At 46.6% G+C, this 23,145-nt stretch overlaps 3 protein-coding genes across 3 annotated transcripts in view; 2 read left to right on the top strand and 1 right to left on the bottom strand.

The window, feature by feature from the left end:
• Positions 1–1,944: 1,944 nt before the first annotated feature.
• Positions 1,945–8,164, bottom strand: dzank1 (double zinc ribbon and ankyrin repeat domains 1). The gene is made up of 20 exons (XM_074697872.1): positions 7,956–8,164; positions 7,632–7,756; positions 7,377–7,524; positions 7,180–7,285; positions 7,016–7,079; positions 6,861–6,922; positions 6,692–6,762; positions 5,500–5,617; positions 5,213–5,326; positions 4,773–4,979; positions 4,472–4,630; positions 4,162–4,396; positions 3,904–4,007; positions 3,586–3,672; positions 3,414–3,504; positions 3,263–3,321; positions 3,108–3,185; positions 2,888–3,015; positions 2,211–2,285; positions 1,945–2,107 (listed from the first exon to the last, which is right to left on the bottom strand). The coding sequence occupies exons 2-20, from the start codon at positions 7,738–7,740 to the stop codon at positions 1,945–1,947; spliced, it is 2,178 nt and encodes a 725-aa protein (XP_074553973.1). The 5' UTR covers positions 7,741–7,756; positions 7,956–8,164.
• Positions 8,165–8,371: 207 nt separating this feature from the next.
• Positions 8,372–13,351, top strand: polr3f (polymerase (RNA) III (DNA directed) polypeptide F). Its single transcript, XM_074690838.1, has 9 exons — positions 8,372–8,598; positions 9,515–9,632; positions 9,732–9,799; positions 9,924–9,991; positions 10,497–10,609; positions 10,691–10,834; positions 12,698–12,805; positions 12,912–13,103; positions 13,199–13,351. Exons 1-9 carry the CDS (start codon positions 8,537–8,539, stop codon positions 13,274–13,276), a joined length of 951 nt encoding a protein of 316 aa, XP_074546939.1. The 5' UTR covers positions 8,372–8,536; the 3' UTR covers positions 13,277–13,351.
• Positions 13,352–15,897: 2,546 nt separating this feature from the next.
• Positions 15,898–23,145, top strand: part of LOC141805666 (spectrin beta chain, non-erythrocytic 1-like) — a 34,638-nt gene continuing 27,390 nt past the window's right edge. Inside the window, exon 1 of the mRNA XM_074690824.1 lies at positions 15,898–16,052. The gene's annotated coding sequence lies outside the window, so the exon portion shown is untranslated. The remainder of the gene's footprint in view (positions 16,053–23,145) is intronic.

Below are 23,145 nucleotides of genomic sequence, written 5' to 3'. Positions count from 1 at the left end.
CTCAAGCATCTGTGAAATTTCAACACTCAGTTGAATCTAAATGATACGGCCAGATTTGGAAAGGGTTCTTGGTGATAACATCTTTTCACGAAGTCAGCACTTGTGTCGGGCAGTTTTTCAACGTTTAAACTCAATAGATGTGGCCTTCGAGGAGTCAGGGTGGAGCAGAAAGGAAGGGAGAGGAAGGGAAGTCATTGGGTCTTCAAGTGCACTGGGACTTCAGGCAACTTAACTATTAGACGCATATTTAGTAAACAAACCTTTGGCTTTGTAAATCACAGTCGTCAAAAAGTACTTTTTAACCACAGGAACTGTCTCCAGGAACTACTTTTTGTGGAACTACAGCGTGTGCTTTTTAACCAAATGAGCTAAAGTCTAAATTTAGTTCTGGGTTAATTGGTCTACCTCTTGAAACCGCCCTGTCCAGGGAGGACCAGGTACCTTTGGGGGCGGGGCCTGATGAAAGTTTCTGATTGCTGTAAGTCACTTGGTGTTATGGCTCTGAAACAATGGTCTTCTTTGAGCCTGATAGTGTGAATGTGTCTTTGTCACCTCCTGGTGTTATGGTTCAAAAAGCGACCCTGTGAACTGGAGACCTTCACTTGAATGTGTCACTGAATATCCTCTACGCTAATAGGCTAAACATGGTATCTTCACCTTTTACAGTGTCATCCGTGCTAAGTGGTCTTTGTCGTTGTCTTACTGCCCCCTACTGGACTGGTTGTATGGTACAATCACATTTATTTTTTCTCCATATGTCTCTTGACTGATTTGCATGATCTGCTCTGGACTTTGTGCTTTGGTAGCGAACGACTTAGTTCCTGGACACGGTACCTTTCTGTTGTTTTTTCCAAGTTCAAACTTCTGTTGATGAACAAGACCGACAGCAGATCACAAAACCCTGACTTCCACTCCGTCCTCACTACACGAAGACACCATACCCCCCATGAAGACCATGAGTCTTTGAGCAATCAGTGGTGTACTAAAGGCGGCTTTTGGATCTTGATCTCACTTTCTTTGTTTGTTGAGGCAAAATGGCAGCAGGAGAAGAAACAGTTCACTAATGGTACGGCCACACCAGATGCGAATTTGCGTCAAGATTACATACAAAGTCAATGCAAAGACGTGTTTGGACGCCGATTCACCCCAGACGGCACGTTGGATGTGTTTGGGGAGTCAGACGCCTGTACGCTCGAGATGAAAATATTTGATGACGAAAACAATCTGTGCAGTGTGTCATCATCCAGAGTTATATGATACAACGTGTGTCCTCTACAGAGACTGGAAAAAAAGGAGCAGGCTTGGGTGAAAGTCTCTGAGGAGACAGGTTTTGAAGGTAAGCTCTGTAAATATTAGTTTCCAGCTGGATTTTCCTGCACGGGCTATCACTGAGTCTGACTGTGTTTTCCTCAGTGGAGTTTTGAGCCCGATAGAGAGGAGGAAGGAGCGGGGCAGGGGCAGAGCCAGGGAAAAGATGGAAGTTCTCTGTGCTCCTCTCTTTCCTCCACCCCTTCATTATCCCCAGGGAGACCTCCGGGAACATGGGTCGGGGGGTGGAGGATGAGGTCTCAGGGAACAGCCAGGCAGGGCCAGTGGAGGTGGATTACCAGGGAGAGGCAGCAGGCCTTGATTGTGATCTCTAAAGCTTTCACACACTCTCCTGTCCTGCTTTTGAAACCACAGCTCATTATTTTCAGATGCTCTTTAAACGAACGGGCTCTCTACTCCGCCTGCGCAGTAACGCGCGTCAGCCCCTCAGCTTGTCAAAATAGTCCAGCTCGGGCGTTCATGCAGCGGGTTACAGGCATGACGCGCGATTGAATTTGCGAATTCGCGTTTGGTGTGGCCGCGGCGTAAGAGAGGACACAGAGACGGACTTTGGTCAGCTGACAGTGACCACACGTCTTTATTTGAAGCTCAAAGACAGTCAGCTTCATGTAGAGTTCAGAACACGTCAAGGTTCAGTTTGGGTTTTCCCAGTTTGCCCAGCAGGTCCAGTCCAGTCTGAGCAGCCAGCAGGGACACCATCTCGTTACAGCCAGAGTCCACTGCTGCATCATACGGCGCCTGACCCGCGGCGTTTCTCCGCCTCACGCTCGCCTTACAGCTGAAATAAAACAGATTGAGTTCAACAACGACCACTTCCTGTTGAGTAACCAACCGGCTCTTCTGGACAATACATGCGTTTTCAGGACTCAGGTGTGTCGTACCTGAGCAGGACTTTAGCACACTGCAGACCATCAGCGCCCCGAGCTGCAGCTTCATGGAGAGCAGTGTTCTTCATCCTGAGGAAGAGGAGTCATCACTAACCTGTTAATCTGTTAGTTCAATTTATAACCCATCTGTAAATCATTAATAGGTAAACTGTTTATCCGTGAGTACTAAATCTGTAAATCCTTAATTATCAGTCCTGAATCTATTAGTTTTTATTCTGTTAGTCATTAATCTGTCATTCATTAATCTATAGATCTTTATTCTGTAAAACTGATAATCTACCAGAAATTAATCTGCCAGATTTAAGCAAGTAAATCATCAATTTGTGACAATCATAAATCTGTCTATCATTAATTAGTAAATCATTAATCTATTAGCCGTTAATCAGTAAGAGGTGTATCCATAGGTTATTGATCTGCTAATTGTTGATCTATGAGCTGTTAATCTGTTGGTCTTTAATCTCTAAATTCTTTGTCAATCCGTCAATCATTAATCTGTAATTCATTAATCTGACAGTCATTAATCTGTAAACTGTTTATCTGTGACGCAGTAATCTATTAGATGTAATCTGTTGGTTATTAATATGTTTGTTGTTAATCCGTCAGACATTAATCTCTGGGTTGTTAATCTGTCAAACGTTAATCTGAGTCGTTTTAATCTGGGGGCCTCTTACGATCCGCTCTGCTGGTCCACGTCCGCTCCTCTCTGCACTAAAACAGGAAGTACATCGTGGTGACTGTTTATCACAGCGAGCGTCAGAGCGTGTCGACCGTCACTATCGCAGCAGGAGGGGTCCGCCCCCTGGTGGTGGGTGAGGAAGAAACAGACCAATCAGCATCCACACTGAGTCAAGTGGTCAGAGGTGGCTTCTGATTGGCTGCAGAGGCTCGTACCTGGTCCAGGAGCTGTTGGATGACGTCAATCTGACCCAGACCTGGACCCAGCTCCTTCAACAGCTGCACATCCTTCACCTGTAACACCAGAGCCAATCAGAGACCAGCTTTCATTCCTGACTGAACACAGGGCAGAGGACAGGTGAAATCCTCACCTGACGTTTGGGCGCCAGCTTCTGCTTCAGTTTCATCACAGCGGTGGGACGATCACTTCCTGTCAAGTTTAGAATCATCATCAAGCGCTCTGATTGGTCCGCGCTTCAGTGGCGCCCCCTGCCTGTCAGTCTGTGTTTTACGTTTACTTACTCAGAGAGCTGCTGCTGGCTGATCGCTCCATGACGCTGCTCAGAGTCTCCGTCCCAACTGAAGGTATCACACCGTCACCTGCCTGATCCACCTGAGAGCACACACACACACACCGTCACTCAACACCTTTACATCACACACACACACTCACACACACACACACAAGACTCACCTGCTTGTCTGACTCTCGTCCAGCGGACACAAAGCTGATGGTCAGACTGACCTCGTACCGATCTTCCTGAACCACAGCCGAGACCATCTGAGGGACCACACACAGGTCACATGACAAACTTACTGCACCACCTGCTCAGGTGAGCAGCTCCATGAGGAGCCTCAGTCGCAGATCTAACACTCCTGTTTATCTTTAAAGGGGTCTGTCGTACAGGTGAGTCACAGGTAGACTGTAATCCAGGGTACAATGAAGAACAGGTGAGGATAAGGTGGAGGAAAGTCAGATACAGATTAAGGAATCAGGCGAGTCGTGATGTACCCGGCCCAGGCGTGGTTCCCCCAGCAGAGTCCTGAAAGATGTGTTGTTCTGGGCGTAACTCCTGAGGTGAGCGCACACGTGATCCAGCTGCTTCCTCCAAAAACCTGAAGACACAACCAAAAAAAAATCTAAAAACCAGTCAAACCAAACACGACAACACCTGACATAACACCTGACCTGACAAACCAGACCACAGGAAGTAGAAAAGATAAAAAACGTGTTTCAGTGTCAGTTCTGTATCTGTTGGTCGTGGGTTACCTCTGCCCGGGCTGATGGCAGTGAGCGGCGGTTGGCGGTCTCTGGTGGCGTTATGTCTGCTCAGCTGTAGCGCCCTCTCCTCCTCCTTCCTCTGCAGCTCAGTGGCTGATGGGTAAAAGAGTCCTACAGTCTGTGTGCTCTGCTCTGTGGTGGGTGTGGCTTGCTTCTTCTTATGTGCAGGGTCAGAAATGGGCGTGGCCTGCCAGGTGGCATTATGGGTTGTTGATTTTGAAGCCTGTGTGTGATTGGCAGAGATCAGCTTGTCTGAGGTGTGAGACTGTTACACTGTATGAACACGAAGTCAGCTCACCTGTTTGGTGGCCACACCTCCAACACGTCTGACATCACAGCTGGAAGTGGGCGGGGCCGGAGCTTCCAGGAAGACGCCACAGGTGGCACAATGGATGGCGTAGGGGTGTCCGCTCGCTCCACAGCGCCAACAAATCACACAGCTGACTGGGTGACCAGGCTGCAACAACACACAGAACTACATTTCCCACAAGGCCTTGCTCTACATGCTAGTCCAGCACAAAAACAGCAAACATAGTGTTAGCTTGGCTGCTAACACAGATAAGGTCAGATACGTGTGTGTGTGTGTGGGGGGGGCTCACCTTGGAGCCGCACCAGTCACAGAATCTGGCGTCACTCCGGTTTGAGCGTTTACACCTGGAGCAGGTCAGCAGCCTGCTGTCTGCTGAGGGGACAGAGGGGGCGCTGTTTCTGGCACGGGCCGCCGGCTGCAGGCGGCTCTCACATGTCAGACACCTGGAGATGTGAGCTGGATTACCGCTACCACAAGATACACACATCACATGGTCCTGCACACACACACACACACACACAAACACACACACACACACACACACACATCACTGAATCATTAGTCATGGTTAAGAGACTGTACCATCGTACACAGACCTCATTTTGCAACATTGGTCCCCTAAAAGAGGCGCTCTGAGACCCAGACTTTGAGACCCAGGATCTGAGACCCAGGCTCTGATACCCAGGATCTGAGAACCAGGATCTGAGACCCAGAATTTTTGGGGTTTACCTGCAGGGAGCGGCTGGACTGAGGCTGGAGCTGCTGATAGATGGAGTTCTCACAGATCAAACAGGTCCGAGTGTTGACAGGAACTAGAGTGTTACAGAACACACAGCCCACCATCTGACCATATCACACACACACACACACACACACACACACACACACACACACACACAAACACACACACACACACACACACACACACACACACACACACATACACAAGCATAGTTAAGTCTGGACACTTGGTGTTGATGCTGTTCATCCATGGTGCGTTGGTGTGTGTGCAGTACCTGTCCTCCCTCAGCAGGGGGCAGTCTCTGCTCAGGTAACACAGGAACAGCAGTTCCACATTTAGAGCAGAACCTCGCAAAAGGATCCGAGGGACGGAGACTCAAACAGCCAGCACACCTAGACCAGTGCAGACAGGTATGGACAGGTACAGGCCAGTTGAGCTGTATTTTCCTAACTGGCTGTGATGCTAAACTTTAAACCACTGGAGTTAGCTCAGGGATCAGTCTCCCTGTGGACTCTGCTCAGTCACCTGATCCAGCTCTATGCAGACAATACCGACATCTATTCATCAGAGCCAAAGAGGAGGAGAGCAGGTTCAGTTGGCTGCTCTTAACACCTCACTAACACTGCTAACCCTACAAGCCCAACAAATCCTATCAAGCTTACAGTTCCTAAAACTCTACTAACCCACAAACTCTACAAGTCCTTTAAAATTTAAAGGGCAACTCCGTTTTTTTAACAACTGGACCTTATTGATAGGTGTGTGCATGCTCATATACTCACTCAGACAAACATTGTGCAGCTCGGAGTCCTTCAGAAGTTATTTAGATCCTGCCGATTTTAGCCGCACTTAGCGGGGGCCACGGCAAGGGAGCTTCAGCGCGGGACATAACCTCTGCAATATCACTCATTTTGGCTATATTTTTCATCCATCGCTATCCATCGTTATCACAAACACACTCCTCTTCTGTTGCCATAGGTGAACACTGTCCACAAGCGCACCACCAGTTTGCATTGAGTCGTGGACGTGCTCCTGTTTGTTGTTCTCAAGCCGGCTCTTCGTCTCTCTCCCTGCATCCTTTCTTTAATGGAGCTCCTCGTCCATGTACTCAGGCTCAAACCGGTAAGGACAACCGTCAAACGTTTGTTTACCAGGTCAGCTCTGGGTCAGCTGACCCACCTGAAGACGGTAGACGAGCGGCCTTTTGATAACACTGGCGATGGATGAAAAAACATAGCCAAAATGAGCGATTTTGCAGAGATTATGTCCCGCGCTGAAGCTCCCTTGCCGTGGCCCCCGCTATGTGCGGCTAAAATCGGTTGGATCCAAATAACTTCTGAAGGACTTCGAGCTGCACGATGTTTGTCTGAGTGAGTATATGAGCATGCACACACCTATAAATAAGGTCCAGGTGTCAAAAAAACAGAGTTGCCCTTTAAAGTAGGGTCTGTTAGCTCCTCAGTTCGTACCGCAGAAAGTCTGTCTCTTTGCAGACCCGTGACGCCTCTGTGCTGCTCAGCTCCTTCAGCACACCTGGACTCTGACAGACAGGAAGCAAACCAAAATAAAAGTCTGTTTCAGAAACAGCAGCAGGATGTGGGGTTAGCTTGAAGGGCTGTGGTTTCAAAAATTGTTTACCGCTGACAGGGGGCGCTGAGGAGGTCCAGGAGAGCCCAGACGACTGGTCAGGAAACGAGGACCTGATTGAGGAGAGGAGTTACACATCATCCTCAGCTCTGGGACAAAAACAGGTCAAAAACCATGTGACTGTGTCGTTGGCAGGCAGAGCTCACCTGGAGGCCTGAGGGAAGAACCTGCAGAGCCCTCAGCAGACTGCTGTGTTCCTTCAGATGGATGCTGGAACAAAAAGCCCTCACTGATCAGGGACATTTAAACAGAAAAACCAGGGTGCTGATGGGAAATGTAGTCCAGAGACAGAGTGTAGGTCAGGGTTTACCTGCTGCTCTGTATGCAGGAGGTTTAGTCCATTCTCCTTCCTATTCTCTGAATTCACGAGTTCAACAGAGAAGATCTTCGTCACCGTGGAGCTCTCTCTGCCATCACTGCACACACACACACACACACACACACACACACACACAGTTTGTATACAGGTGGAATCAGAAGTCCTCTGTCTCAGGTACAAGGACCTACCTGGTGACAGCAACCGCTCTGACTGACACTCGACCAGCAGGCAGCAGGATGGGCTCACTGTACTTCCTGCTGCTTCCTGCTGCCCCTCGCTGCCCCGCTGAAGGCTTCGACCCATCCAGAGTGTAAAAGATCTGCACACCTGGAGTGTCTGCAGAGAGGCACACACCTGTCAGATACACCTGGAGAAAAAGACACTACAGGAGACAAAGAGGACGCCTGAAAGGAACTTTGGGACAGGTGTGTGTGTGTGTGTACCTGAGTGGATGGAGACAGGTGTGTTGGTGTCGATGTGGTTCTTGGCGCGGTGTGTCTGCAGGTGGATGATGGGAATGAGGAGTGGAGCTGACACGGCTCCTGCTGTCATGGTGACGATGGTCTGTCTGTGAATCATAAACCAGTCATGCTGAAGCTGGTATGAGTTAAGGTATCCTGTCACCTGTCTTTACATTAAAACTAATCAAATCAGAAATCAGTAAAAGTTTAAAAGAACAGAAATCAATAAGTCAGAGCTTGAGAGTCTTTTATCTTACTGCGCATGTCCGTTTAGATTTAAAATAAACAAATGAAAATGAGTCTTACTTTCAGTTCTAATGAATCAGATCAGAGTTTTCACACACAGCTGCTCCTCCTGCGCCTGTTTACGGAAGCGTCACCATAGCAGCGCTCCGTCTGGTACGCATGCGCTAGATTCAAACAACGTATCGGCGGAGTTTTTCAGTATTAAAAGAAAAGTATGTTAAAGAGCTGATAAAAGGAGAAATAAGGGAGTTATTTAACACTTTAACGACAAAAAGAGAGGTAATCATTTTCAATAGAGAAAGATCATTGATAATTATACAAAAAAAACTGCTTGTTTTTTAATCTAATAAAATATATCTAACATATAAAAACGTTTTAATGTAAAAAAAAAAAAAAAAAAAACAAGAATATAAAGTAGAGTAGAGTCAAAGGAGATTTTTTTTTCCCTTTTTTATCGTTTATTTCTTCCTTTTTTTAATCAGGCGGTTTTCAGGTCACTCCCGTCGACAGCGAACTTTTCAGGACCCCTGATGTAGCACGCCTGCACAATAACACTAGCTGTGTAGATTCGGGTAAAAGCAGTATTTACTGACATAATAGAGTATTACAAGCATCAGAGAGTGGAGTGTAAGCCTTAAGAGATGACGGAGGTGAAGGTGAAGACGGAGAGCAGCCTGCCTGACCCCGCGGAGGTGGAGAACAGGTCGGTCCGCTGAACCAAACCCCGTTCAGATTCTCACCACTTTAATGTTTCCTGTTATCTTCAGACAGAGCAGGGTCACAGGTCTGATTAAATGATGTATTTAGGTAATATTAAGCTTGCCTTCAGATACGGATCTTTATTACACCAACACATGATCAGTTCCTGCTCGCTACAGCTGTCTACAGAGAGGCTAGATCCCAAAGAGAGGACGGGATCTAATCTTTATCAAAGATGTATTATGGTTATAGCTCCTCTTAGATTTATAATCTTAAAGCCGAACTTTAGATTTTATCCTACAGATTCAGAAAACACCTTAAGTCGTGTTTCTTGGATCTTTTCTAATGACAAACGGTGAAGTTAAATTTTTATCGTGATTATTCAAATGGAGTTTGGTTTACATGCTCCATTGCTGAGATGGATTTAGGGATTTGGTGCAGAAAATAATAAACCCAGTCTTTTTTTAAAAGTTATTATGATTTAGTTAGAGTGTTTAATAACAAATTTTTGTGAAAGATTACAAAGAGTTTGTATATTTTAAGTGATCCTCCAGCTCAGAGCTCAACAGGCTGATGAAACCTTTGCTAACTCTGGCTTCATGTCTGAAAAAAAACCAAACAGTTGGTCTGTGAGTCAAATGTTGGTCAATCCCTTCATCTGTCTGTTGAGGTTAAAATTCAATCTTCATATTTCTAAATATTTCAAAAAAGGAAAAAAATTCTGAAGGTTAAACCAAGACCTCCTTTTTCCCACATGTGGCCCTTCTCTCTTTCCGTAGTTTTCTGACACAGTAAAGTCTGTGCTGGTCAGAACTGGATGCAGGCTGTACCTGACATTGATCAGCATTCAAGATCTAACACTGTGTGTGTGTGTGTGTGTGTGTGTGTGTGTGTGTGTGTGTGTGTGTGTGTGTGTGTAGGATCAGAGAGCTGTGTCAGCAGTTTCCTCACGGCATCACAGACCAGGTGATCCAGAACGACATGCCTCACTTGGAGCCGCAGCAGAGAGCCATGGCCATCAACAAGCTGCTGTCACTGGTCAGTCTGATGATGTCACTGCTGCTCCTCTGTCCTGATTGGTCAGAGCGATTGATGACTTATTGATGATGTCATGTGGTCTGAACCTGTCTCTTCCAGGGTCAGCTGGACCTGATGAGGAACAGCTCAGGTCTTCTGTACAGGATGAAGGACTCACAGAGCACCAGGTACACACACCTGACAGGCGCCCCCTGCAGGAACACTCCTGCTACCACAGCCCAGCATGCTGACTGATGAATCTTAGCCCCTGTGTGAAGACTCTCAGGTGACCTTCTTTCTCTCATGTTTCAGTAAGATGAAGGGCTCGGATAACCAGGAGAAGCTGGTCTATCAGGTCATCGAGGACGCAGGAAACAAAGGTAACAAACTGCAGCACAACACCTGGGTATCCTCAGAGAAGATTATCAAGTCCAGCTCAGGAGGTTTGAAGTCACTGAGCCGGGTCAGCTCAGGGTCACAGTCTCTGAACTCGGGCAGCAGCAAATATTTTTTATATTTCTGTTACGTGATTAAGAGAAACAAAACTTCACTCTCGTCTTCTTCGCTCTCTGTTGGAGACAGTTTTTCAGGAGAAGTGAGAGAGAAGAGAAACCGAAACTTAATTAAGGCCCCGTTCAAACGGCAAAGTTTACAGCTCAAAACGTCTCTACCGTTCTCTCTCCGCTGTTTTAGAAAACCTGTATCTCAGACTCTGTCTTTAGCTGCTGTCTCTTTAAGTCTCCACAAACTCCCTTCACTCTGATTGGTCAGCCCTCTGGAGGCCTGTCAGGGGGGAGGGGCTATGGTCAGACCTTGGTGTTTGAGGCCTCAGACTGTGAACAGGACCACCTGTCTGTCTCTGAGTGACTGTTTCCACCTGTGCAGGTATCTGGAGCAGAGACATCCGCTTCAAGAGCAACCTCCCTCTGACTGAGATCAACAAGATCCTGAAGAACCTGGAGAGCAAGAAGCTGATCAAAGCCGTCAAGTCTGTGGCGGTGAGTCCACATCTGATCAGCTGACCTGTGCACGTCCCAGGTGTCCCGCTCTGACTCTCACCTGTTCGTCATGTTTTACAGGCGTCGAAGAAGAAGGTGTACATGCTGTACAACCTGCAGCCTGACCGCTCGGTGACGGGCGGCGCTTGGTACAGCGACCAGGACTTTGAGTCTGAGTTTGTGGAAGTGCTGAACCAGCAGTGCTTCAAGTTCCTGCAGGGCAAGGTAAACACACACACACATGTAGCAATTTTTAGGGGTGCACGAGGTGAAAATTCTTACCATCCATCTCTTGTGGTGGTTGTGTTATTACTTTTCCTGACTCTCCGTCTGATATACGGAGCGTGCTTGCCTGTGTGTGTGCTCACGTGTTGAACTCTGCTGACACGCTTCTCCGTCTCTGAGCAGCTTCTCAGTATCCATCCGTTGGCCTTTACCCAAACAGGAGCTTGCTAGCTGCAGTTTTTGTTTGTGTCATCATAATGTTCTGTTTCAGACGTGTTTTTCGGTGATAAAGTCTTTCAGTCGAAACAGAAAAAGCACTTTTGAGGCGTGTAAAATCTTTGGTGGCTGAATTTTTGGGGCATCCCCAGCAGGGCTTGAGGTTAACCCTTTAGCTCACCTGCCACTGTGGCAAGTGGTTTCCCAGAGTTACTAGCCACTCAGAATTTTCACTAGCCACAATTCTGTTATTGGATAAATATGTTTAATATGATTAAAGCAGATGATGATATGATAAAGTTTACTTGAAATAGATTTACAACCTTTTTTAATGTAAATGACCCCTGAGCACACTCAAATAAAGACGACAAAATCAGGTATTCAGCTCTGAAACGGTTGTGCTCCTTCAATATGAAAATATGCAGACTATTAAAACAAAGAAAAAGAGGAGTTTATTATTGCATTTAATGAAAGTTGTGAAGGTTGAAGATTAATTGAAAAAATAAAAACTTAACTGAAAAAATAGCAAGAAACACTGTCTGCTTTGATATTTATTTACAACAGTCATTTTTCAGTAATAAATAAGTACCATACTTTCTGGACTGTAAGTCACTCTGGAGTTTAATCACATATCTTTTTGAGGTCGTATCAGACAAAAAATGCGTCATGAAGAGGAAAACAACAGATATAATGCACACTGGACCATAAGTTTTATTTATTTGGAATGATGTGGTTTGTTTACAGTATTTCCAGGGTGAACTTTTTATGTACAACTTCGATAAATGTTTGTTTATTAGGAGGTGTTATTCCTACAGCTCTTCATATCAGTGACAGGTTTCTCCCTCTCCTCCTGTTCTGGTTGAGTGTTGCTGGTAAGATCAGTGAATGTCCTCACTTTCAAAAAGTTACGGGAGTTTTGAGCTAGTTTGTGACTTAAACCCTGAAATCTGTTTACAAAAGAGAGAGAAAAAAAGACGTAAGTGAAGTTTTAAACCACGTTATCAGGCGCTAAACACCGGGAGCTGTCACGGTGTCCAAGATGTAGACTGGAGACGAGCGCGTCTGGGCGCCTGTCAGCACAAGACTTTGCGAATGGACCAATGAGTAAACACTGTGTGCAGGCAGTGCTCATGGGAGTTGGAGTGTTTTAGTCTCATACTGCAATGGGTTTAGTATTCCAGATGCCGTTTCAGAAAACTACAATTAAATAATTCAACCCACCAAAGTGGCTATTAGGAGTGACGGTTTTAATGTCAAGCCCTGATCCCCGGTAATTATTCCTGTTTATGAAGTCGGACAGGCCAAGGATTCACAAGCTGAGCTACCAGAGAGTCAGGACACTGCGTGGACGTTGATAAAACCAGAATCTGATGGTGTGAAAATCCTCCAACATCCAGACTGAGCAGATTGAGAAGTGACCAGCAGGGGGCAGCAGAGTCTGAGTCAGCCTGTGGTAGTCACAATAGTAATCCCTCCATCACAGGAAGTGTTTTTGCATTTAGACCCTCTCTGTGTGTGTGTGTGTGTGTGTGTGTGTGTGTGTGTGTGTGTGTGTGTGCGCGTGTGTGTGTGTGTGTGTGTGTGTGTGTGTGTGTGTGTGTGTGTGTGTGTGTGTGTGTGTGTGTGTGTGTGTGTGTGTGTGTGCAGGCTGAAGCCGCGAGGGACAGCAAACAGAGTCCTATGGTCCAGAGGAACAGCTCCTTCGCCACCTCTCATGAAGTCTGGAAATACATCTGTGAGCTGGGGATCAGCAAGGTGAGACCTCCTAAAGCCCCACCCCTTATGACATCACACGCCTGTTACCAACCCCTCATGTCATGTATGAATTCATGTGTGTGCGTGTTTGTGTGTGCGTGTGCAGGTGGACCTGTCCATGGACGACATCGAGACCATCCTGAACACGCTGATTTACGACGGGAAGGTGGAGATGACGATCATCGCGGCCAAGGAGGGGACGGTGGGAAGCGTGGATGGACAGATGAAGCTGTACCGCGGCGTGAACCCAATCCTGCAGCCCACGGGCCTGGTCAGGACGCCGTGTGGACTCTGCCCGGTAACACACACGTGTTTTAGACTCATCTTTTAACGGAGTGTTTGATTGGTTGTGTTTGTTCATCTCTGACTCTCTGTCCTCCTCTGCCTCCTCAGGTGTTCGATGACTGCCATGAAGGAGGAGAGATCTCGCCGTCTAACTGTATCTACATGAACGAGTGGTTGGACTTCTGACGGCTCGTCTCCTCTGTTCTACGTCTGTCTTTCTTTCCCTCGCTTTATTATTTATCTCAGTTTAATAAAAGTTTCCCTTTCAGTCTGTTTGGTGTCTGTTTCTGTTCCTTGTTGACTTCAGTGTTTCCAGTATGACCCGTGTTCAAGTGTGTGTGTGTGTGTGTGTTGTCTCCTCCATCCTCCACATTTGAAAGATGGATGGGTGTGTAGCATCTCTCTGACAGCTCCAGAGCTCTCAGGTACGTAACCTGAGCTCTTGATTCACTCAGAGAGAGTCCATCCAATCAGAGCACTCGTTAGGCCTCAGTGTTTCCATCAGACCTCGTTAAGGAGCTCCATCAGCTGGATGGGCTCGGTGCTGACGGGGCTCTGCACACACCACTCTACACCACTTTACACAACTACAACTACACAATATCTCCTGGTTAACACACTTCTGTATCAACCAATCAGAGAGCAGCTGGGGACAGGAAGTGTCCTCTCTTTGACTCTCCTGTTCCATCATTTATCCCTCATTTCACTCGGTTCAACATTAAGAACTACATTTCCCATGAGCCTCAGCGGCTGTCACAGCGCTGAGCATTAAACCGTCTCGTGGAGTAAACAGCATCACAACATCTGAGAGCTTCTCCTCCGACAGCTGCTGAGAGGAAACAGCTGCAGCTCCATTAAGCTCGTTAATTATTAATGAGCACTGACTGCTGTAGGGGGGTGGCACACCCAACATGTGACATCACTTCCTGTTCTCATCCTATCTGTCTGGACCATGAACGAGTCCTTAAGTGGCCTCTTCAGTGCTCTTTAACAAACAGGTCCAGACAAGTTGGAAGGACAGCAACCGTCAAGTCACTTAGAGTCACTTCAGTCCAAGTTACAAGTCGTCAAGTCGGACCGAGTCCAGCAAAGGAAGACAGGACAAACCAACATGTCAGGTGACATGGGCGGAGCCAGTTTATCTCCAGCTGAGACTTGTCAAGAAAGTGGCCACAGGAGGAGTGGTGTCTAAGACGAAGACACGTTGGGTTGGATAGAGTAAAACAGATTAAGTCAGAGAGACTTGATGGGTCAACTCAGGACAAGTCAAGATGGGGTGACCATGTGGAGAAGTCTTGTCAAGTACCGTCGAGTCAAACTGTCGAGTCTACTCTGCCCTCGTCAAGAAAGTTGCAATTGGAGGAGTCAATAAGACATGTTGTGACAGAGTTGAACAGACTAGGTCTAGACAAGTCCAAGAGACTTGATGAGTCAACTCAGGGCAAATAAAGATGTGGTGAACATGTGTAGAAGTCTAGTTGAATACCGTTGAGTCGATCTGTGGAGTCTACTCTGCCTTTGTCAAAACTGGTCATATCAGACGCAATATGATCCTCCATCGAGTCTGGATAAGTCAGATGGGGACTTGTCAAGTCTGGATAAGTCAGATGGGGACTTGTCAAGACATTTGAGAAAGTTGCTGTTGGAGGAGTCAAAGAGACACATTGGACAGAGTTGAACAGACTAGGTCTAGACAAGTCCAATAGACCTGACGAGTCAACTCAGGACAAGTCAAGATGTGGTGACCATGTGTAGAAGTCTAGTCAAGTATCGTTGAGTCGAACTGTCGAGTCTACTCTGCCCTTGTCAAGAAAGTGTCAATTGGAGGAGTCCAAGAGACACGTTGGACAGAGTTGAACAGATTGGGTCTAGACACGTCCAAGAGACTTGATGAGTTAACTCAGGGCAAGTCAAATGGAGACAGGTGGAGTGACTTCAAGTTCAAGTTTAGAGGATCAAGTCATCTTTAGACAAGTCAAGACGAGGGATAATTAATAGAGGAAGTCCAGTCAAGTCCCTTCAAGTCAGTCATACTGTCAGGTCTACCCTGGTGGAGTCTAGATGTGTGACTTGCGTAAAGTCAAGTTATCTTTAGTAGAAACAGGTCAAGTCTGGTTTTATTAGATGTAGTTCTTGTCACCTCAAGTCAGGTCAAGATATATGACAATGACTAGGATCAGACAAGTCAATGAAGATGAGTTAACTTGGGTCTAGTTTGATAAGTTGGCTCGAGTCTGGTTGAGTTCCTTCAAGTCAAAGAAACTTGGGACTAAATGAGTGAGATCAGGTCAAGTCTGGTGGAAGGATTTTGTCTGAGTCAAGTTACAATGGATGGTCGAGAAGCGGCAGGTGGAGCCAAACTGAGTGGAAGGGTGTGAGTCATGTCAAGTCAGGTTGAAAGTGTGTGGAGTTATACGAGATGTCACACGGTGATAAGTCGTGAACCCTGGAGGTTTTAGTGACCTTTGACCTCCACCTGCAGCACCTTCAGAACAAATTGTTCAAACCGGTCTCCTCAGTTCACTGATTTCACTCTAATCATCAGGACGGGGTTTGTACTGCAGCCTGCAGCCCTTAGGGGGCGCTAAAGAGGCTCTTAAAGAGATGGAGCTGAGGTTTCAGATTGTCCTTGAATACATCACAAAGTCAAACAAACACAAATTCGGAGATTAACAAGGAAAAATGTTCCACTGAAGACATCCTGAGATGCAGACTGAGGAGGAGGAGGAGAGGGAGGAGGGGTGATGAGGAGGAGGAGGAGGAGGAGGAGGAGGGGTGATGAGGAGGGGGGCAGTGCGGATTCTTTCCCGTCATTCCCTGCAGCAGCAGCGGCAGCAGCAGCAGCTCCCTCCCTCCTGTCTGTCTGTCTCTCTCTCGGTCTGTCGCTCCGTGTCGGATGCAGTTTGCGGACTCCGCTTGGTCTGAGCTGAAGTTTGGGGACTCTCTGTGACCTTCTGAGCAGGTAAGCGCCTTTCTCTTCCTCTCTGCGGGTCTCTGCAGGGCTCTGCGGGTCTCTGTTGTTCCGCTGGCTGTGATTGGAGCTGCGGAGGGAAACACTGAGGCTCGGATCCTCCGCAAACTTCGCTTCATGTCGGAGCGGACTCGGTTCAGTCTGCGCGGATCGGACTCTTCTGGTCCGGTCCGGAGCAGAAAATCTTCCCTGAGGCCCGGTCCTCTCTCCCGGCCCGACCCGCCCTCTGTAGCGGAGCTGCGGGTCGCCTCAGCCCGCATGTCCGCCGCTCGTCCCCCCGCCCCGCCGGCAGCCATTAGTCTGGGCCGGAGGATGGAGGATAATAACGGTGCGCCATGCATGGGCGCAAAAACAGGCGTGGCCGCGGGAGGAGGAGGAGGAGGAGGTGTGTGTGTGTGTGTGTGTGTTTGTGTGTGTGTGTGTGTGTGTGTTCAGACAATAAACAGCAGAACTCACACTCCTCCAGGAAAATTCGCAGCTTTATATTCAGCGGTAGATTGAGCGGGATGTGTCCGCGCAGGAGGCTCCATAGGCCGGCCTGCAGAGTGACGGGCACCGGGAGAAAAAACACAGAGTGGAGGTCTGAGGAGCCGGACTCTGCAGGCCTCAGAGACCCCTAAATACAAGATTTAGTGTCAGGAGCTTCTTCAGGACACACACACTTACACACACACACACACACACACACACACACACACACACACACACACACACACACACACACACACACACACACACACACAGGTTCTGTTTGGTTCCTCCTCCACAGAACTCTAATGTAGGTTCGTTGTATTGTCATGCAGGCCCGGATCCAGCTTGGGAGGGGGCCCGGGTCGGGTCTAATCCCCTTGAATACACACACACACAGACACACACACGCACTGAATCAGGATCTGGTCTGATTCAGTCCATAAACAGGATCAGACACACTGAACAGAACAATAAGAACACCAAGATTTCACAAGGTCCACTAATCCCAAATTCCTGCTGAGTCCACATCAGAGCTAACTGGGCTAAGGGGGCAAATGGATCAGGGACCTGGTTTATATTCAGGTCCAGAGCTCATGAGAACCATCATAGAACATTCAGTACTCGGTGGAACAGGAACCTTTAGCTCCACAGAGTAGAGAGTCTGAGGGTCAGACAGGAAGTCCATCACAACAACAACAACAACAACAACAACAACAACAACATGCCATCTACTCTATGACGAATGCTCACCTTCATCCTCAGACATCAGGGTATCTGTTATCTGAAGACCAGAGAGCATGGAAGCTAACGTGCTGGGCTAATGCTGTTAGCGCCACCATGAGGAGTCATGCTGTAGTGATGAGTTTAGGTGTTTTCAGAGAGCTGTATCAGATGATGATATGAATATTAAGACCCACAGATATGATGACTGCACGGTGACTCAGTATCTTGTTGTGGTGATATTTCGTCCTGCCCACAGTGAACACTGTTCATTCGATGGATCCTCATTATAACCCACTCCACCACCCTTTATTAGCCTCACTTTCTGAAGACCAAACCTTAATTTTCTAAAGAAAAGAATCTGAATTGCTGTAGAGAAATTAAGAGATCAGATTTAATAGACATGTTCTTATATAAAGCAGTTTTGGTGTCATACTGTGAACTATTAAATAGGGGGCACTGTGCTTTTTAAAGTCTTTATCCTGTCCCTCTAGTGTCCCTTGTAGCGTCTTTACATCATTTACAGTTCAAATAAATCTCATTTTTCTCTCTGTGGCGTTTTAGAAAACCCTTATTTCAGCCTCTGCTTCTGTCTCTTTAAAATCTGTTTCCACCAAGTGGTCAGGTATGGATCGGTACAGTTTGGTGGTACGGGTCGGATCCGTAAAGCCTGATCCTATTTGTGTTTCCACAGCTAGGTAGACGGTGTGGCACAGTGTATCTCCCTAATAAATCCAACGAAGAAGAAAAACACGACACAGTAAACAAAAATCAACAAAGGCAGACATCCAGCAGTTTGTCTTCTTTGTGATTGGCATGTGGCTCTTTGTTACAAAGAACAATCAGAAGGCTGTGTGCCACCAGGAGAAATATAACACACAGGAAGTGACCATTCTTTCCACCAATCAAAGGACCACAGTGTTTCTACTAGGGCTGCAGCTATTGAATATTTTAGTTTTCGAGTATTCTACTGAAAATTCCATCGATTAAGGGAGTAATCGAATAAAACACATTTTTAAGTTAAAGAGCAGTTGTTTTTCAAATCTTTGGGTGATAAATTCCAAGTTCCGTGCGATCTGATGAGATATGAGATACGAGCAGCTGATGCAGATCAATACATGCTTTCATATCAGTCTCCAAACTCCAAAAAAAAAGCTAGATTTGTTGCTAGTCGCTATTTTGACAAAGAGGTGGCTTGAGGGGTCTGAAAACTCTCTAAATATGGCGTCAGCTCTATTTGAAATGCCACTCTTTGATCTTTTTAAAAACTAAACGATTCCTCGAGGCGGAGAAAATTCCTCTGTCATTTTTTGTAATCGAGTACCTCAAGTTATTCGAGGAATCGTTTCAGCTCCAGTTTCTACTTCACCTTCTGGGGTCGTATTGGTTTAGTCTGGCACCCCAACAGAAGAGTAGCCAAAAGTGGGACGGTACGGGTCGGTTATTTGGGGTACGGAGACAAACTGAACTGAACCACTTGGTGGAAACGGAGCTATAAGCCCCCTGCTCCACAAACCCCCTCCTGTCAGTCATGGAGCGATGGGTAGACCTTGGCATTTGAGGCTGCATCCCTCCTATGTGTCATAAACTAGTCAGGAGATCCTTATGTGATGACCTCATCAGTCGGAAGATCTGTTAGAGATATGTTGAGGTTTGAAACGCTGCACATGCTCAGTCTGAACATCCAGACGTTCAATCTCTGTGTCGTCATGTTTCAGTTCTTTAATGTTGATAATCCTATCCACTTTATTTATATTTTAAAAAACATTTAAATTTACCAAAGTGCTGCACAGTTAAAATAACATAAGAATATCAATTAAAGAAATAAAATCAATTAAAATAACACATTAAAACAAACAAGAGTCATGAATAAAAAAAACAAAGGGGTTAAGACCATAAAAGACATAAAATGACATGGATCACACAACTCTCATGCTGAATTGAAAGCCAAAGAATAAAAGTGAGTTTTAGATGCGATTTAAAAGTCGTTAGGGTGGGGGATGTTTTTATTTTGAGCAGCAGATCATTCCATAATTTGGGAGCCACCACCAAAAAGGCTCGATCACCTCGGGTCTTTAAACAAGTTTTTGGGACCACGAGGTGAAAGTGATCAGCAGACCTTAGGGGCCGCGAGGGAGTGTAAATATTTAAAAGGTCGGAGATGTACTGAGGTGCTGATCCTTGAAAAGATTTAAAAACAAATGATAACATTTTAAAATGAATCCTAAAATGAACAGGAAGCCAGTGGAGGGACTCCAGGATCAGGGTGATGTGTTCATGCATTTTGGACTAACTGTAAGCGCATGAAAGAAGCCTGATTTACACCAACGTAGAGAGCATTACAGTAGCTTAGTCGTGTAGAAATAAAAGCATGAATTACCCGCTCAAAGTCGTTAAAAGATAAAACTGATTTAATCCAATAAAAGCCTGAGGTGATGAAAAATACATTTTACAACTGAGTTGAAGTGTTGAGCAGACGTTTAAGAGAGCTGCCATCGCTTTTCTTTATTGGCAGGTAAAGCTGAGTGTCGTCTGCGTACAGATGGTAGGATATGCCGAGGGAGACGAGGATGGGACCAAGAACAGAGCCTTGAGGAACTCCACAAGTTAGGGGGGCACAAGAAGAGAAGCAATCACCAACTTTTATTCTAAAACACCCCCTTGATAACCGCCATCAAAGCTCCGCCTACTTTGAGTCTTTCTTCTTGGTGATCACCGTGTCCCGTAGTGGTCGTGAGCGATGACTGGCCTCACTGTACAGACAGGTGGCGCTGTCCACAGCTGTGAACTATGTTAGTTTTGGTGTAACGATCTGTGTCCCGTCAGTCTGAGTTTTTATTCTCATGAAAGGGGGTGATCCCAGACCTCGGAGTCCTTTGAGTCCTCACAGCCCTCTAAAGATCCAGTTAGAGTTTACTGAGTGTTGTTTCTCAGGGGCTGTCGATGTTCCCAAACCCTGAGTCTCTCTGAGTCTCTCTGAGTCTCTCTGAGTCTCTCTGAGTCTCTCTGAGTCTGAGGGTCTCTACAGGACGAGTAAACAGCCTGCGGCGTGTTTACAGACACTTCCTGTGTTTACTCTCTGTGTTTGTTGATGATCAGAGGAAGATGTTTGAGTTCAGTAAAGACCTCTGAGAGTCACAGACCCTTCTTCCTCCTGGCTCTTAATGTTCTCATCTTCTCATGTTTAGGGTCTTTAAAGGGACCTCCTCTGGACCGTCTGGACCACATCCTGTAGAGTCCAGCTCTGACAGACTGATGGTTTCTGCTTTAATGTAGAGTCAGGTTCTTATTTTGTGTGTATGTGTGTGTGTGTGTGTGTGTGTGTGTGTGTGTGTGTTGGTCAGGAGGAGCTCTCTGGTGATCTAGTCTGAGTCTGAGGAGAACACATTAGTGAACAGGATGGAGAGAGAGTCTGTGGACTTCCTGCGGGGAGGAAGAATCAATATGAAGGTCGTCTCCGAGCTTTGGTTCAGGGTTACAGGAAACAAAGATCAGACACACTGACCACCACGTCATGATAACACAGATAATTAACAACAGTTATGATCAATAATCACATCAATCTACCCTTTGGTTATCTGCGCCGCCATGCTTCGCTCAGTTTGACTCAAGAGCAGGTTCCTCTGACCCGTCAGCTGAGCCCTCTGAGAGTTTACACCATCAGGGTGTGGAGGGTGGGGTTCTTTTCCAGCAGGAAACAGGAAGACACTGCAGAGGCTGATCTATGGTGAGCCAAAAGGGACAAAATAGCACCTAAGTCAGGCCTGAAAATCTCACTGATAGCTTTCATTTACACATTTTATTAGTTTATTTCAACACACACTCAGCTCAGAGACATGAAGAAGTGCTCGGATCGTGCTGTGTCATGATCGGAGAGGGGGTCGGATAGGGTTGCTAGTTACTGCTTTGTATCCCTGATGCACTGATGACGACGTCTGGGTGTACGTCAGATTTCTGCTAAAGATGATTCAGAGTGAAGAGCTTCCTGACGATGGAGATTAATTCAAATAAAAGCCCTGTTTCCACCAAGTGGTCCGATTTGGATCAGTACAGTTTGGTACGGATGGGATTAGTCAAGCCTGATCTTGTTTGCATTTCCACAGCCAACCATGCCCTTCTTGGTACGGCACACATTTTGTGGTGTTACCATTGACTAATCCCAAGACAGGTCCCCCAACTGCCGACCCGTACCGTCCATAGACTGTATAAAACATGGACGTAGTCTCGCCGACGTCACCCGTCTGTTTCTGAAACGGAAAATGAAGCAGATCGGCTATAGCGGCCATATTAGTAGTGGCAAGGGCTTCGCCTACAGCTATAGGGCGCCTGTCGGTCACGTGACCCTGAGCTGTACCTCTGATTGGGAGAGCTTGCAATCTTAAAATCCTCTGAACAGCCGCGTTAGAAAAAAAATCACCCCCCGTACAGTGTGTGCCGATAGTGAAATTAGCGACTCAGACAGGAGACGTTTTTTGAACCAGGCTGTAAATATGGTTAATTTCTGCTTTGAAAACAGCTTTTTTTGGGCTTGGTGTGTATGTGACCTCTGCTACTTCCGGAGCCAGCCTCAAGCGAACACTCTAAAAACAGCAGATTTTAGCACTTCCACATTGTCTCATATTCCCAGACCAGAGGTTGCCGCTTGGTACCATCCCACTTTCTGGTACCCTTCTTTTGGGGTTCCAGACTAAACCGATCCGACCCCCAGAGGGTGGAGCTAGAAACACTGCAGTCTGTTGATTGGTGGAAAGAAAGGTCACTTCCTGTGTGACAGCAGTTGCTGTATTTCTCCTGGTGGCACACAAAGGGTCACATGCCAATCACAAAGAAGACGAGTTGCTGGATGTCTTCCTTAACGCTCTTTATTTACTGCGTCGCGTTTTTCTTCTTTGATGGATTTATCAGAGCGGTACACTGTGTGGGGGCTATCAGGATCCGGCTTACACGCCGCCTACCAAGAAGGGCACAGTTTGCAGTGGAAACTGATCCGACCTTCACGAAACTACTAATCCATACCGGACGGCTTGGTGGAAACTTGGGGTGGGTCCCTTTAACATCTGAAATGGTACGGTACAGATGCCTGGACCATTTTGGTGTTTGTGTCGTAAAAATTGAAAAATTGTGTAATAATAAAATCTATTTTTTTGTCTCCATTTAACATATTTACTCTTTAATATATAACCTTGCACTGCTGTGTTCATGTCCAGCATGGAAAATCACTTACTCTTCCACTCCCTAATTTGGTACCCATCCCTACTGGAAACGGGGCTATGGACTCACCTGGATTCACAATAATAATCAAGAATAAGAGAGTCAGTCTGGACCACAGAGTCAGGACTAAGTCCACTTCAGCCCTCAGTCAATCCTTATTTTCATAAACCACAACAAACGGTCTCTGAAACATGGACTAGTCCAGACCGTGGTCCTGTATAATGAATGGATGTGGTCTCTGTGATGTCACAGTCTGTTTCGTTAACGGGGCCATAGGCCCAGCTGTCAATCAGCTGAGCCGGCCTCTGATTGGTCAAACTCCTCACCTTAATAACTAATGAGCTGTGATGACTCCACCCCCTGAGTACAGAGTTCCCATCACGCTCTGCTTCCTCACCTGAGAGGGTTTGAACTGCTCTTTCAGCCCCCAGTAAAACTCCTCTGAGTCTCAGAACCAGTCCATCTGGTTCAGACTCTGGATCTGGACCCTGAGGCAGATCCAGGTCTCTCTGCTGGGAGCAGTACTCTCTTTGGGTCTTTGGTTAAGTCAGGATTATACTACAGGATGATGATCAGAAGAGTCTGGGAACCGGCCCTGTTCCAGGTAAACTGAGGGGTGTGCTAGGCAGATGCTAAGCTAAGCTAAGCTGGGGCTAATGTTAGCATGGTGTTTATTGCATCT

Source organism: Halichoeres trimaculatus, unplaced genomic scaffold (genome assembly GCF_033239565.1).
Source record: "Halichoeres trimaculatus isolate MK-OKI-2021-1 unplaced genomic scaffold, fHalTri1.1 fHalTri1_scaffold_2, whole genome shotgun sequence".
Lineage (NCBI taxonomy): Eukaryota > Metazoa > Chordata > Actinopteri > Labriformes > Labridae > Halichoeres > Halichoeres trimaculatus.
Note: the sequence above shows the minus strand (reverse complement) of the source record. Positions and strands in the feature narration are given on the sequence as shown.